Source organism: Mastigoproctus giganteus, chromosome 6, assembly GCF_048544385.1.
Source record: "Mastigoproctus giganteus isolate SK-2022 chromosome 6, ASM4854438v1, whole genome shotgun sequence".
NCBI lineage: Eukaryota > Metazoa > Arthropoda > Arachnida > Uropygi > Thelyphonidae > Mastigoproctus > Mastigoproctus giganteus.
The window spans coordinates 149286127-149304066 of NC_143580.1; the positions used below are offsets into that span (position 1 = coordinate 149286127).

Consider the following 17940-nt stretch of genomic DNA (forward strand, 5'->3'; position numbering starts at 1 on the left):
GAGCTGATTATCAGCAGTGATTCTTCATGCATTAAAAATCTGCAGATAAAGGAACCACTAAGTGGCAGTGACCACTGTTTTCTGATGTGGAATTTACTTAAAGATGTAACTACCATAAAGGTCTAGGTTTAGGCCTAAATGGATGGTAGATGAACTCAGTGAGACTTTTGGCAGAAAAGAAAAATGCATGAGATAAATATAAATTATCAGGTGACACAGAAGACTATAGTAGATATTAGCTAGTCTGTAATCAAATCACAAAGGTGGTTAGGCAATTGAAAGCAGATTATGAGAAATCTTTGGCAAAGGATGCAAAGAAAAACAGCAAAGATTTGTTTACTTATGTAAACTCTAGAAGAAAGGGGATGAATCAGATTGGTCCACTTGATATCAATGGTTCGATTGTTGATGAACCTGCTGAGGAAGCTGAAAAACTGGATGAGTATTTTGCATCTACATTCATATATGAGGAAGTCTGTAGGGAAGTGGAGGCCAGAAGCTTATCAAACGCTAGTAGGGAGCTAAATGATTTGTAATAACTGAGAGTCAAGTGTAGGAGAAATTGTTTAAATTTAACATAAAAAAGGTCCCTGGAGTGGATGCAATCTATTCAGTTATATTAAAGGAGGCAGTAAAGGAAGTATGCAAACCCTTAATCATAATTATGAAAGCTTCCTTGGACTTGGGGGGATCCTCATGGACTGGGAATGTGCAAATGTGTCTACAATTCACAAAAGGGGGATCTAAGGGCAACACGAGTCATTACAGACCTGTTAGTTTAACTTCTGTTCCAGGGGAAAAAAGTAGAATCACTGGTTAAAGATGCACTTCAGGATCATCTAGACAAGACTGCAGTTATAGTTCAGACACAGCATGGATTTGTTAGGGGGAAGTCTTGTTGGATGCAAAAATATTATTTTGGTATCATATATTTGGATTTCAGGAAAGCTTTTGATACTGTTGCACATGGAAGACTACTGTACAAATTGGAGCAGTACGGCATTAAGAGCAGGCTGCTGCAATGGATAAAAGGACGCTTGAGAAGTCAGAGTAGTAATCAGTGGAGACTGCTCTTTGTAAACTAATGTTATTAGTGGAGTCCCTCAGGGTTCGGTGTTGGGCCCAGTGTATCAATGATATTGATGAAGGTATATCGGGGTTAATGTCTAAGTTTGCAGATGATACGAAGGTTGGCACAGTTGTTAATGACAATAATCATAGTATACTACTGCAACAGGATCTCGAAAAGTCGAGCAGATGGGCTGAAAGTTGGCAACTGAAGTTTAACATTGACAAATATAAAGTAATGCATATGGGTAACAGTAACGGCAGAGTAATGTACCAACTGTGTGGTACTACACTAAGGTTAGTAGAGAATGAAAAGGACCTGTGGGTAATTGTGCAGTCAGATATGAAGTTTTTTTAGTAGTGCAGACAGGCTGCAAGAGTAGCTCATAGTGCCATGTCAATGACATATAGAAATTTTGCTAGCAGGGTTAAGGAGTTGATTGTCCCATTGTATACAGCAATAGTTGGGCCTTGATTATTCTTGAGTGCTGCATACAACTCTGGATGCCTCATTTTGGTGAGTGGAAGAAGGGTTGCTCTTACCAAGAAAGACTTAAGTTCTGCAAATTGCAGCCTCTGGAGACTAGGCACCTATGAGGTGATCTGATTGAGGTGTATAAGGCCTTGAATGGTTTGAGAAGGCTCAATGCTGATGGGATACTTCTGCTTGCTCAGATTACTCACCTGAGGGGATATAAATTCAAATTGAGGAAAGACAATTGTAGAATAGATGTGCAGAAATCTGCCTTTAGCCAACGGGTGGTTTTTGGATGGAACAAATTTCCATGTTTCATAATGGAGTTCGAAAACCTAAATAGGTTCAAGACAGAACTAGACAAGCATTTGGATTGAATTGATGGGTGAAATAGGAATTTTTTTTTTTTTTTTTTTGGCTGATAGTATAGAAGCTTACTTTCTTGTATCATATGCCTTTATTAATGCTAATGCTAATGCTGATTTGAAAAAAACAGGGGGAATATGACATTTTAAGGTATTATATGGCATTCATGAATTGGGTGGATTATGGAGGGAGGAAAAATATGTTCTTGTTTATATTCCAGCATGACCACCAGGTCAGTGGAGTTTATAATAAATCAATCAATACTAATGTTAATCATATTCAACAGTCACGGGCTTTCACTCCAGTCCACTCAATGAGCGTGTGCTACTGCACTTAGATTTATATTAGATTTTTGATTTATACTACTACATATTAGATTTATGGAATACCTTAGAGCAGTGGTTTTCAACATTTTTTAATAACGGCACCCCTAAATAATTTATTTTATTTTACGGCACCCTTACTCAATTATCTGCTTGTTAGATTCGATTCTCTCTCTGTATATATATAAAATATAAGAAAATATACATGTTATATCAGTTATTACAATAATATAATTATAAAAATTACATTTCATAATACGAATTATATATATACAGTCAGTCCTCTTATAACATGTATTTACACTACATGAATTCGATCTCATACACGATTTAGCATTAGCATTAGTATTAGTAGAGGCATTTGATGCAAGAAAGCAAGCTTATGCAGCATCAGCCAAAAAAAAAAAAAAAAAAAACCCACTTCCACTTCATCCCTCTGTTCGTTCAAAATACCTGTCCAGCTGAGCCTTAAACCTATTTAGGCTATCAACCTCCACGACAAGGGATGGAAATCTGTTCTACCAACCAACCACCCGCTGGCTAAAGGCAAATTTCCGCATGTCTATCCTACATCTGTCTTTCCTCAAATTGAATTTATGCCCTCTCAGGTGATTATTCTGAGCTAGAGGAACAATCCCATCAGCATTGAGCATGCTCAAACCATTCAAGGCTTTATACACCTCTATCAGATCACCTCGCTGGTGCCTAGTCTCCAGACACTGCAATTTGCAAAACTTAAGCCTTTCTTCGTAAGAGCACCCCTTTGTTCCATTCACTAATCTTGTTGCCCTTCTCTGTACTCGTTCCAGCAGCTCTACATCCTTCTTGAAATGAGGCCTCCAGACCTGTATACAGTACTCTAGGTGTGGCCTGACCATTGCCTTATACAAGGGAATAATCAACTCCTTATCCCTACTGGAAAAACTCCTGTATATCATTGACAATACTCCATGAGCTACTCTTGCAGCCCGTCTGCACTGCTCAGAGAACTTCATATCTGCCTGCACAACGACCCCCAAGTCCCTTTCATTCTCTACCACTGTCAGTGTAGTACCACAGAGTTGATATGTTGCTCTGGGGTTGCTGTTTCCCATGTGTAGTACTTTACATTTGTCAATGTTAAACTTCATTTGCCACCTCTCAGCCCATCTGCTCAACCTTTCCAGATCCTGTTGCAGCAGCATAGTGTCAGTAGTGTCATTGACAACCTTGCCTACCTTTGTATCGTCTGCAAACTTGGACATTAAACTTGATATACCATCATCAATATTAGCATTAGTAGAGGCATTTGATGCAAGAAAGCAAACTTATGCAGCATCAGCCAAAAAAAAAAAAAAAACCACTTCCGCTTCACCCCTCTGTTCGTTCAAAATACCTGTCCAGCTGAGCTTTAAACTTATTTAGGCTATCAGCCTCCATCACAAGGGATGGAAGTCTGTTCTACCAACCAACCACCCGCTGGCTAAAGGCAAATTTCCGCACGTCTATCCTACATCTGTCTTTCCTCAATTTGAATTTATGCCCTCTCAGGTGATTTTTCTGAGCTAGAGGAAGAATCCCATCAGCATTGAGCATGCTTAAACCATTCAAGGCTTTATACACCTCTATCAGATCACCTCGCTGGTGCCTAGTCTCCAGACACTGTAATTTGCAAAACTTAAGCCTTTCTTCGTAAGAGCACCCCTTTGTTCCATTCACTAATCTTGTCCTTCTCTGTACTCGTTCCAGCAGCTCTACATCCTTCTTGAAATGAGGCCTCCAGACCTGTATACAGTACTCTAGGTGTGGCCTGACCATTGACTTATACAATGGAATAATCACCTCCTTATCCCTGCAGGAAAAATTCCTGTATATCATTGACAATACTCCATGAGCTACTCTTGCAGCCCGTCTGCACTGCTCAGAGAACTTCATATCTGCCTGCACAACCACCCTCAAGTCCCTTTCATTCTCTACCACTGTCAGTGTAGTACCACAGAGTTGATACGTTGCTCTGGGGTTGCTGTTTCCCATGTGTAGTACTTTACATTTGTCAATGTTAAACTTCATTTGCCACCTCTCAGCCCATCTGCTCAACCTTTCCAGATCCTGTTGCAGCAGCATAGTGTCAGTAGTGTCCTTGACAACCCTGCCAACCTTTGTATCGTCTGCAAACTTGGTCATTAAGCTTGATATACCATCATCAATATCATTTATAAATACAGAAAACAATAATGGACCCAACACTGAGCCCTGAGGGACTCCACTAATAACATTAGTCCACGATGAGCAGTGTCCATTGATTACCACCCTCTGTCTTCTCCCCCTCAACCACCCCTTTATCCATAGCAACAATTTGCCTCCAATGCCACACTGCTCCAATTTGTGCAGCAGTCTTCCATGTGCAACAGTATCAAAAGCCTTTCTAAGATCCAAGTATATAATATCAAAGTTATTCCCTGCATCCAGTTCTTTTGTGACTGCATCATAGTATCCAATCAAGTTGGTCAGGCAAGACTTCCCCTTAACAAAACCATGCTGTGTCTGAGCTATAACTGAAGTCTTGTCTAAATGATCCTGCAGTGCTTCTTTAACCAGTGCCTCCATTAATTTTCCTGGAACAGAAGTTAAGCTCACAGGTCTATAATTACCTGTGTCAGCCTTTGATCCTCCTTTGTGAATTGGGGTCACATTTGCACATTTCCAGTCTATGGGTACCTCCCCTGAGTCCAAGGAAGCTCTCATAATTATGGCTAAGGGTTTGCTTACTTCCTTTGCTGCCTCCTTTAATATAACTGGATAGATCCCATCCACCCCGGGTGCCTTTCTTGTGTTTATCTTCAACAGTTTCTCCTCCACTTTACTCCCAGTTATTTCAAGATTCTGTAGCTTACTGCTAGGGTTGAATACACCTCTGGCATTCCCCTTGCTGAATAACTCCTCATGTGTGAATGTCGATGCAAAATATTCATTTAGTTTGTTAGCTACCTGAGCAGGATCATCAACAGTTGACCCATCAATATCAAGTAGACCAATCTTATTCATCTCCTTCCTTCTAGAGTTTACATAAGTAAAGAACTCTTTGTTGTTTTTCTTTGCATCCCTTGCCAAGGATTTCTAGTAATCTGCCTTCGCCTGCCTAACCTTGTTTGTAACTTGGTTGCATATCAACTTGTATCTATCATAGGCTTCTGTGTCATGTGTTAATTTGTAAGTATCCCATGCATTTTTCTTCTCTGCCATATGCCTCATTAGTTCATCTGACATCCATTTTGGCCTAAACCTTGAACAATATTTCTTAGTTGGTATGTAAAGCCTAGTAGCTTCCAAGATAAGTTCTTTGAATGCCACCCATTTTGAATTTGCTGTTGGTAACATCATCAGTTGGTCCCACTGTATAGAATTTAAATACTGTCTCAGTCCATCGTAGTCGCCTTTACGGAAGCAATACCCCTTCCCTTTACCCCTAATGGTAGTTACCTCCTTGAGTAAATCCCACTTCAGCACACTGTGATCACTGCCACCTAGTGGTTCATTTATCTGCAGATTCTTAATGCATGAAGAATCACTGCTGATAATCAAGTCAAGAGTATTACTCCCTCTAGTTGCCTCCCGAACATGCTGATGTAGAAAACAATCATCCAATAAATCCACAAAAGCCCTGCTAGTGTGTGAGTAACCAGCCCCCAAATTCCAGTCAATATCTGGGAAATTAAAATCTCCCATTATAAGACTCTCTGATTTACTGGCCCACTCTATTTCCCTGTACAGTTCCTTATTATACTCATCAGAGTCATTAGGCCTATAGCACACTCCTACATAACCCCTCCTCCCTTCCTATCCTATCTATCCTTTCTGTAGACGTTGTACTCCCCAAATTGCAGTTCTGCATCCCTTATATCTGTGTGACACCACGTCTCTGATATCCCAACAATATCTGCCTTCGATGTTTTGAGCAATACCTCAAATTCATCAAATTTATTTACTAAACTCCTAGCATAGGTGTACACGCAAGTATACCTGCACCTGTTTCTATTCTTAGCTACCCTAACACAACCCATGTGTTTACTTGTACCGCAATGGCTCCCAGCAGTCTCTGAAATACCATGCATCTTGTTTTTCAGGCTTCTGCTCATTCTAATAGAAGCAGTGCAAGAATCTCTTTCACCTCTGCCAGTGGCTACTGTCAATCTATTGGTCTTTGTCTCCCCCCCAAGCTAGCAGTTTTCCGACCCACCTAACACTGCCTCGATACCATCAACAAATATTCTTGCACCCTTTCTATTTAAGTGTATCCCATCCCTGTAGAAGCAATCTCTCCTGTTAACAAGTACAGTCCAGGCTGAAAAAAATTCTATCCCTTGAGCCTTGCACAATCTTTCCAGGGCCGAATTGATCGACAAGGCTCTCATCATATACTCCCTCCTATCGTGTCTGGGCAGAATTGCAGACACTTTCAAATTCAACCCTAATTCTCGGCTTTTGTTCATCAGTGATTTATAAATAGGGGAACGATATCATTTATAACACGAACCGAATTCGCTTATGCACGATTCGCCTTTGTGTTTACAAGAAATGGCAGTCGGACCGAAATCACCCCAACTGAATGCAACACGATAGGAATGAAGAGAAGATTCTGAAAATGTATTTATGTTTTTTTTTATCAGTGAAGAGGAAACGCATTTCACCATAATAACGTAAAATTCCAGCTATCGGTATTATCCCAAATGCAATTAGATCGAGTTTACTACCAGTTTATAACAGATTCCACTAGCAGGAACGCATCTGGAAATTGTTTTTATTGTTTTATGGTAGTAACCCCCAGAAATGTGCTTTAGTAAAATGTGAGCTAGAATTGTCTTTGCCTTTACGGTGTTGTTTATTCAGTTGCTACATGCGCACAGCTTTGTTTATGCGTATCAAGCATGCCTCCTCATTTTGTAATTGTGCTTTATTCCCTAAAAATGAGTAATATACTTAAAAGGTGTTAAAAGGAAGCATCCTGGTGAAGACACTACAGATTCAGAGAGAAAAAGAAAAGCAATATTGATAAACAGGCGGACTGGGTCAAAAATTCTTACCCGGGAAAATTTGTAGTGGACTCATACTAGTGTTTATGGCCAAAATCACACCAGCCTCCGACCCACCGTGGTTTCCCTGGTAAGGCTTATGGCCAGTCCACCTCTGTTGATAGAGAAAAAATATGAAATTGTGAAACGCTTTGAGCGAAATGAAAGACCATGTGATATTGCACGTGCTACAGGCCTAAATGAGGCAACGCCGAGAATTACAAAGAATGCAGAGAAAATAAAACAACTTTTATAGCAGGAACAACTCAAAGTGTAATTAAAATCCATTAGATTAAGACATATTTCCATGAAGACACGGAATAGCCGTTCCATCTCTTCCAAAGAGTTGGAAGAGATGGAACGGCTATCATCTGTTTGGATATAAAATCAAACAAAAAACAAGTTTGCTTAAGATAGAAGCAAAAGAATTAGCAATATTTTATTATGTAATAGTTGTAATAAAATACTTACGTATTTTATTACGATTATTTATTGTGTTTGGTAATGTTTTGGTTAGAAATGTGTGTTCAATCTTGGGTGGTCGGCATCTAACCCTATTTTTCCCATAGGGCCTGTTGTTTATATTGCACAAGGGTTTCTAGGAACACAACTATCGTGCTATACGAGGACTGACTGTACAGTATATAATAATTTTATTCTTTATATAGAGGTACTAAGTAAACATCAATTACAGATCACCACAAAATTAAAAAGATACTGTACACCATTTTATAATGAAATAAACATATAACTTTTAAAAAATAATAAGTTTAAGTAACTTAAACCCAAATTACGTGGCACCCTTGTTGAAAATCACTGCCTTAGAGCAATAATCATTGAAACCATGAATGCATAAAGAAAAAGAAAAGGAAAGATTTTATCTGCCAATCTAATTGGCTACTCGAACTTAGTAATAAACTAATTGAAGGAAAAAAAAAAGATTTAGATTTCAGCAAAGCTTTAGATACTGTTCCATATGAAAAACTCATTTGGAGTAGTGTAGCATTAGAGCTAAGTTTCTGCTTTGGTTAAAGGAATGTTTGAGTGGCATGAGGCAGCGAGTGATTATTAATGGGCACTGCTTCTTGGACTAATGTTATTAGTGGAGTTCCGCAGAGTCCAGTGCTGGGCCCTTTTATATAACAATATTAGTGAAGAGATTTCAAGTTTAATGTCAAAGTTTGCAGATGATGTGAAGGTTGGCAGTGTGGTTAATCACAGGATTCAAAGTGTGTTACTTAAACATGACTTAGAAATATTAATCAGATAGGCTGAGAAGTGGCAGTTAAAGTTCAGTATTGATAAATGAAAGGTGCTATATATGAGAAGCTGTAGTCATAGGGTGACATACCAGTTGGATGGTTCTGGAGTCAAGCTGGTGGGAGGGAAAAATATGTGGGAGATAATTGTATAGTGTGATGTGAGGTTTTCTAAGCAATGTATATAAACTTCTGAGATAGATCATGGGGTTCCTGTCAGTGATGTACAGGAGGTGTTCTAGAAGGTATACTAGTATGCAGTACTCAAGATGCAGCCTAACCACTTCCTTATACAATGGAATAATCACCAACGAGATGATTATCCCATTGTATAAGGCAGTGGTTAGGCTGCATCTTAAGTACTGCATACAGGTTGGGAAACCTAATTTTAGGAAGGATGTGGATCTGTTGGAACAAGCACAGAGAAAAGCAATAAGATTATTTAGGGACACTGAGAAAAACTGCAGTTCTACCTTGCTGAGAAAGACTGCAGTTCTGCAAATTGATCTGGAAATTTGACATGAGAAGAGACCTGATTGAAGTGCTTTGAAGGCATTAGGTGGATTGCGTGAATTGAATGTGTATGGCATGCTAATAATGGCTCAGATGACATAAAAGGTGGCATAAATTTAAATTGAAAAAGGATGGTTTTAGAATAGATGGGCAAAAATTTGCTTTTAGCCAGAGTGATTAATTGATTGTCGGAACAAACTTCATTTGGTGTTGGGGGAAGTAGGTAGTAGGAATAAATTCAGGAAGAAATAGACAAATTATCAAAGGCGATAGACAGATGACATGAATAGTGTTTTTTTTTTTTTTTTGTTTGTTTGTTTTTTGCCAATGTCACCTATAATCTTGCTTCCTTATGTCAGTTGCCACACTACTGATATTAAATAGTAATACTAAATATTAATTCTTTAAAAAAATTGGTACAATTGTATACATTATTTAACTTCTTTTAGAGACTGTATTTCATGTATAGTACTGACTGAAGTTAGTGTAATGAATAATGATATTGAATACTTAATAGAGTTCAAATGGGTGCATAAATTTAGTCAGTTGAGGGAGAGGAGAATTATTATTATTTATTTTAAGTATTTGTTTAATGAATAGAAGTGGATCGTAGCATTAGTTTATATGAAATCTATCATGTGGAATTATTAAAAGAGTTTGATTATGTACCTGTAGTATGTGCCTCTATCTTTTTTTTAGGCGTCCCCTTTTTTGTTTTAGTTAGAAAATATACTTTTGAAAGATGAAGATGTGGCAAATTCTGAAACTTTTTTAGTAGGCAATTTCAATTGGAATTTATTGAATTATGCAACAGATATTACTGTATTAACTGTTGTTTGTTGTTGAATACCTACGGTTTCAAGCCTACAATTTATGGAACTTCTAGGCAGCAGAAATTGGAAAATGTGTAGGTAATCTGCTTGGATTCTTTTGTAATAACTATGAATTAAATACTAAATTCTTGTCACCTAGTTGACAAATAAATACCAGCCATATAATACCTGATAACTTTTCTGATCATAGTATCATTACAGTGATAACCTGAAAATATCAAAGAAATCGGTCAGATTTTTAAAAGGGCTCTACTGTCAACAGAATTGGAAAATGTGTAGGTAATCTGCTTGGATTCTTTTGTAATAACTATGAATTAAATACTAAATTCTTGTCACCTAGTTGACAAATAAATACCAGCCATATAATACCTGATAACATTTCTGATCATAGTATCATTACAGTGATAACCTGAAAATATCCAAGAAATCGGTCAGATTTTTAAAAGGGCTCTACTGTCAACAGATTTATTCAAAAATAAAATTTACTTACAAATGAACAAAAAATAAACCTATATATTTAAATGAATTCTATAATAAAACATTGAAAACAATTAATAATTTGAGGATTTCAAAATATGATGATGAATTAACTTTACTTTATCCTTTACAAACAATACATAGAAGAACAAGGACATATAAAGCTTGGATGACTAATATAAAAAAAGCTCATAATACCAAGGGGTAAACAGCTCAGAAATTGCCCAGTCATGGTTTGTTATGAAAATTATAAGAATTTAAGAAACAAAATGAACAACTGATAATAATTAAAATAATTCCTGAGAACACCTACAAGGAACTCCAGAAAGTCGCAATCCTGAACACCTGTAGAATAGTCAGAAATTTCCTCCACCAACAGTAACACCAGACATTATAACCACCCTGTGTACTTAGTAGCAGTACCCGTCATGGAGTGTAATCCCCCAATCAGGGAGAAATAATATAAGAGCAACAATAATGATAATAATCATAATAAGAGAAGGACCACCTCCATAGATGGATGATGTTGCAGAGAAATATTAATCATACTGCATCGAGTGTGGCGTAGGATAAAGTCAGTTGCGTTCAGGCCTTAAGCAGAGGGATCGGTTCGAAAAATCACAGACGGTCTCATGAGGAAGACAGTGGAGCAAGTGCAGCTGTCCCCCATATGGCTACCACAAGAGAAGGGCAAGACCATCCAGCCCCACCAACTGGAAGTGCTTCCTGCACAACTGCGCTAGTGACCACCCAGGAAGGGAAAAAATGTCAACGCTTGAAGTGGAGCATCGAAATGAATATGTACATCATGCAAGCATAATATGAAATAACGAAGCTGGAGACCGATATGACATCTTACAGGGCGAGACTACATACCAAGTGGTTGAAACGATTCCTGGATATTCAGGTCACCAAACAGCGAATAACAGACCAGAGAAGGACCATCATCACGAAGAACCTAGTAGCTCCTGCAATCTTGGAGCAGGGAAGTAAGACATAACAGCCGATCCCCCCCTGGATAGAACTAGAACTCAAGGAAATCAAGGATTGAGATTTGTGGTGGGAGATTTGTGAAGAAGAAAAACAGATGATCAAGAACTCTCACAACTGGCAAACTCCAGGAATAGATAACGTCCACAACTACTGGTACAAGAAGCTCACTTGCACACACAAGCAACTGCCAAAGCAGTTCACCCAAATGATAAGGCACTCAGAGACAATCCTGAAGTTTCTCACTCAAGGAATCACATATCTGAAGCCTAAAGATGAAGATACAAGAAACCTGATGAAATATAGGCCAACCTCCCAACAATGTACAAGATCCTGAGCAGCTGCATAACCAGGAAGATATCAGAGTTCGGCCACTATGTTCTGGAGAGCCAGAACATAGTGGCCGAACAGCAGAAAGGATGCAAGCGGCTGAGCAAAGGATGCAAGGAGAAATTAACCATAGATGCCGCAGTTATGGAGCAAATCTACAAGAAGCGCCACAACATGTACACAGCCTACATCGATTACCACAAGGCCTTCGACTCTATGCCTCATAGCTGGCTAACAGAGGCGCTGAACATCTACAAAGTCAATCCAATAGTGACAAATTTCCTAGGTGAAACAATGGCGAAATGGAGTACCACCATTAAGGTCTACATCACACCAGGCCAATCCCCATCAGGAGAGGAATCTTTCAGGGAGATGCCCTGAGCCCATTATAGTTCTGTCTAGCACTTAACCTGCTATCCATCATGCTGAACAGTAGCGAGTATGGATATAACCTCAAAGAAGGAAGGAAGAACCTGTACACCCTCACCCACCTGATTTACATGGATGACATTAAGCTCTAGGCGGGGACCAAGAAGCACCTCCAGCGACTACTCCAGATCACCGAAGAATTCAGGAATGATATTAGGATGGAATTTGGTTGCACCAGGGAAAATTAGTCAATCGAAACTACCAGCTGCAGACTGGTAAAGAGATTGAAGCCATGGCAGAAGGAGAGGCCTGCAAATACTTTGGGATGATGCAGGCTCAGTAGTTACAGCACAAGGAAATTAAGGCCTTCCTGACTGGAAAACACCATCAGAGACTCAGAAACCTGCTGAAAGCAAAGCTGAATGGAGGGAACACAGTTAAAGCCATAAACACCATAAACACCTATTCAGTCCCAGTGCTAACATACTCCTTCGGGGTCATAGATTGGACTAACACCGAGCTGGAGGATATCATGAAAAAGACAAGGACAATGATGACCAAGAGCCGCCACCCAAAGTCAGCCAGCCATGGAGAGATTGACAATTGCTTGGAAAGGAGGAGGATGGGGCCTGATAGACCTCATCGAGCAACAGAAAAGAGTGATTGCTATCCTGAAGGTTAGCAATATAATAATAATGTTATATTATGTGTGGGCCTTATTAAAGCTTATAATAGAAGCAAAGTAATAGATATCACTTTATTGAAATGGACTCTTGAAATATGGATATAAGAGGCAAAATGTATCAAAGGGAGACTATTTAATATAACAAGAGGGAATTTCCCCAGCAAATACATGCAGGTCCCATTTTATATAACACATTCTTAATGATTTCATACTATGAAAAATGTATTCCTTAAAATGTATGTTGATGACATCATATTGTACACAATTGGATTTAAGGAAACTTGCTTCAGGTTTACAATAAGACTTCATAATGTTAAAATGGTTACATAATAATTAATGTACCACATTCATCTTTGAATATTAGACCTTAATTAAATGCAATCCATAAAGATGTTTACACTTGAAAAACTCTAGAGAATGCAGATGTAAAAGTATAGAGTTTATTTCTAAGCATTGCTATTTATAAGATAGACTACTCCTTATATAGCAAATTATAATTTTGTATTTATCTTTTATTATATTAAATGTTTGGGCAAGAGCACACTTAACAGTGTTTAGCATAATAAACAATCTTATTATAGTTTACTTAAATTAATTATGAAATTATTTGTAATGATATTGAGAGAAGAAGACAGGTGATGTCTTCTTCAGAATTAAATATAAATTAAATTAAATACAAATTAAGTGAAATTGAATTAAATACAAATTAAGTCAAATTAAATTAAATACAAAATATTGTGGCCAATTCAAAAAATGAATTATAATTTAATTATTTAAAAATTTAAAAAGAATTTTGAATAGATAGGTGATACAGTAGATTTAACCTATAACTTAAGGAATCAAAGTTACTTTTTGAACTTCCTAGAATTCTAAACAAAATGGAAAGAGACATATTAGCATTAGTAGAGGCATGCAGGAAAGCATGCTTATACAGCATCAACCAGGAAAAAAAAAAAAAAAAAAATTCCATTCACACAACCATTCACTCTAAAGGTTTGTCCAGTTCTTCCTTGAATTTATTTAAACTATCAACTTCCACAAAGACAGATGAAAGTTTGTTCCAGCAATCAACCACCCGCTGGCTAAAGGCAAATTTCTGAACATCTGTTCCAACTGTCCTTTCTCAATTTGAACGTTATATTTAACATTGTCAATGAGGTTATATATATGTATATGTATATTGAGGTATATATATATATATATATATCTAGGTTATAGCAAAAGTTGATTTCAGAGCAAGAAAAATTTATCTAATATTCAAAATGAAAACATTGATAAGGAAATAACTTAATAACTTTTCAATAAATTAATTATTATAAAATAAAGATTCTTGCTCTCTGTATTTAATTCATCAGCAAGCACAAGAAGAATTTTCTTCCTCCAAGCATGTGGGATCACTTCAACTCTCACATAGCTACATTTGAAAAAATCAGCAAAAAATAATTCAATTTGTTCCCTTTTTTGATGCCAACCATATTTTCAATCTGTTCTGAACAAAACTGTAAAAAGTCCATTTTTTATATTAATAATATATATTTTGAATTAATTTTTGAATGAAAACTCCCTTTAGCAAATGCTTGCAGTTGGACACTAGCCTGTCAGTAACAGGAGTGCCCACTGCATGAAACATGATGCACATGCATCAACAGTTTGGTTCCAGATGATACCGCAAGGTCATGAAGCCAGAGAGCATTAACAATTAGAGGAAAGTGTGCAGTAGTAAAGCCAGCTTGCTATCAATAACTGTAAGTGAAAAATGCCAGTCAACACATTCATATAATTTGTTTTTACTTAATATGTGAATTTTTCCTAATTATGCAATGATTAAGATTTGTGGAATTTTCACTGTCAAAATCAAAGAAAACATTTTCAAAAACAACTATCAGCAGTTTTGGCTGTGTAGAGAATAGATGAAGAGCACAAATTGCAGAAATATTGTCCGGGTTCTCATTGAACCATGCTCCTAACTCAGAGTTTAAGGTAAAATAATAGTAATTATTTTATTTATTTTTTTTTTTTTTTTGTAAAAATAGGGAACTCCCCCTTCTTTTTTTGGTAGGAAGAACTGAAGTAACAATGATGTAAAATGTAAATAATGAACTTGATGAGGAATTGGAATTTCCTTAACAAATAAATTCTAATTTATTGTATGAGTACTGAAAGAAAAAAAAAAAAAAAGACTGCAGTGTATTGTTTTGAATTAATTTTTATTTTTATTTATTTATTTTATTTTATTTTTTGACTGCAGATGCTACATTAGCTTTGCTTACTTGCACTATTCTGTCACTCTAATACTAATACTGATTTTGGGGAGGGGAAACCAAGACAGTATAAAATTTTTAAAATTCTTGTAGGATAGAATTACAAGAATTCGTACCCTACTCACAATGACATGATAAGGTAATTTTATTATGTTTCCATTTTAAATTTCATCAATTCTACCACTTAGACAACCTAAACATTCACAATTGAAAACAAGTATAAATTTTGATTTTTATGTCTTTGATTTTCAAACCTCCTTGACTGTCAGATTTTTTATATGTGGCTGATTTTTTTTGTATATTGTAAATATACAAAATGAATGGGTGATATTTTTGTGTATTGTAAATTATAGAATGTAGTTATTTATTGTGATGCCCAATAGAAACTTAGAGCATCTGTTGTAGTAGGAATATTTTATTTTTTGCTATTATTAAAAAGATTTTGTGTTTTTATTTCCTAACAGAGTCTGAGTTGTCCTAATAATACACAGTGTGTTGTACAAACATATCATAATATAAATGGGGAACTACGCTATCAGTCCCTTTGTCATCTTTGTAAGTGCACCCAATTTTATAATTTGTTCATGTTAAATTCAAAAATTAAAATTATGCATTAAAATAAAAATTTAATTATCAACTATTTTGGTTATTTAAGCTATATATGCTTCAGTTAAAAAAAAAAAAAAAACTAAATTCAGTTGTTTTTTTATTATTATTATTATTTTTAACATAAGGTGAACCCAAATTTTTATTTCAGTTTCCAGTATTAGGTTATTGTGTGGACTCATATTATATATTATTCAGAGGATACTGTTAGAATCTAACATGACATAAACCGTTAGAATCTGAACCTTTACAAATAGTTGCATCGAAATTTGAAAATAAATGTAACTAAATAAAATATTATTGCATGACCCTTGTTTTTTTTTTTTTTTTTATGCTAAATGTGGAATTCTTAGAATCTAGATTACTGAAGTACTGTGAATGGGTTTAGAGTTCAATAACCAAAAGAAAGTTGGCAATATTGCACTTAAATATCTGGATTTTGTAATTTTAAGGAAATATGCATGGGGCAAGTTTGAGGTTCCACTATATTTATTTATTTATGAAGATATTTAATCTTCCTGAAATTTGGAATATATTAGAAGACTATATATTTGGTATATATGCTGGTGCATCAAAGAAAGTGCATCACCTAGGAATTTCACATTTCCAACCCTTTTTCGCAATGGTAAGTTACATTAATGACTAGCATCACAAATATAAACAAAAGATATTTATTAATAGTTAAGGTAAAGCTAAGTAATATTTGACAGGTTCTCTCAAAATATTTCAAAATGAGCATTTGCAATCTTTATACAAGTTTTTTGGTAAACACAACAATTATGACTGAAATGTTATCAGAAGCCCTCAGTTTGCTTCAGTTCATCATTTTAAATGGAAAACAAAATGAAAAGTTCACCAGGTGCAAACTAATATTTAGTTGAACCGCCTCTGATCTTGAGGCAGTTCAACTAAATAGTCAAGGCATTGACAAGATCAATTTCTGAAGATCAATTGAGAGTTCGTCGTTCCAAACATGAATTATGGCTTCCTGAAGTTCACAAAGGGTCTTTTGTTTCTTTCTGGCAACTGCAGATTCCACACAATGCCAACAGTTCTCTATAGGATTCAGGTCTGCGCTGTTTCTTGGCCAGCTAAGAGTTAAATGGAACATCCTTCTTCATGGATAATGGACCGTTCTTCCAACCATTTTTTTACCTATAACAAATGTAAACACATTACTGTCAAACCTCAAATGCAGAAATGAAGCTAAAGTAACTACAGAAGTGCCTACTTGCACTTTTCACCCAATGACAAGGAGCAGAGTCATTCTGAAAGATGCAGTTACTTGGCAGGTTGAAATGGTCTCTAAAAGTTGGTAGCAATTTGCCTTCCAATATAGCCAGGTATCCGTTGGCATTTACGGAACCTTTTATAAACTGCAGGTGACCTACTCCGGGATACGAAATGCACCCCCATATCATTTGGTTGGTAGGGAATTTCAACCTAGACACCATACAGTCTGGATGGTATTCTTCACCACATCTACAGTGAATTGTTTGTCTCCTATTAGAGCCATGCAGGTTGAATTTATTCTCATCCGAGATAATGACTGACTTCCACTGCTTGGGGGTCCATTTGACATGCTCCTTACACCAAATTAATCAGGACTTTTTCATTTTTTGTGTGAGGAGGGGCTTCTTCTTAGGACAACTGGCTACAAATCCATTTCTGAAGAGGCATCTTCTGACTGTTATTGCACTTGCTACCACTCCTGTATGTTCTTCCTATTCTCCTTTCAGCTCAGACAAAGAAGCTTTACGGTTTTTAACGCATAAGCACTTCAAAACGCAGTCCTGTTTTGACATAGAGACTCATTTACATCCGGTTCCTTTTTTCCTATCAGCAGAACCAGTATTTTGGCAAGAAATTTACTCACTATCGACTGATTACAATACACTCTATAAGCAATATGATGGGAAGAACATCCTTCTTCATGTACAGTAACAGTAGCACTCTTTTATCCTGGCATCAACTGCATGTAACTCACCATCCTGACACAAGCAAGGAATGACTGCAACTCTTGCAGAGCGTGCTTATATGGCTGAAAATAACAGTTGATGCAATATTACGTCATCACCCATGCATGTCAATCTTATCTTGTGTAATCTGTAAGAAATATTGCTATATATTTATGTTATTCAGATGACAATTACAATTTTAAGGGGTGAGGCACTTTCTTTGAAAACCAGTGTGTGTGTATATATATATATATTTACTAAATACTTTTTTTTTTTATTTGAAAAGCCAAAATACACTGGTGTTTCTTTTTTTAAAATATTAAGAGAACCTCATGCAATTGCACAATAGCTCCAAAAATGTAAAGAGAAAGAATTCTCA

The 17940-nt window shown here is 36.5% G+C and overlaps 1 protein-coding gene across 1 annotated transcript in view; it reads left to right on the top strand.

Moving 5' to 3' along the window:
* LOC150084650 (papilin-like) overlaps positions 1–17940 on the top strand; it is a 967274-nt gene that overhangs the window by 865240 nt on the left and 84094 nt on the right. Inside the window, exon 33 of the mRNA XM_090376529.1 lies at positions 15462–15552. Coding sequence (XP_090232655.1) covers positions 15462–15552 — 91 coding nt within the window. The remainder of the gene's footprint in view (positions 1–15461; positions 15553–17940) is intronic.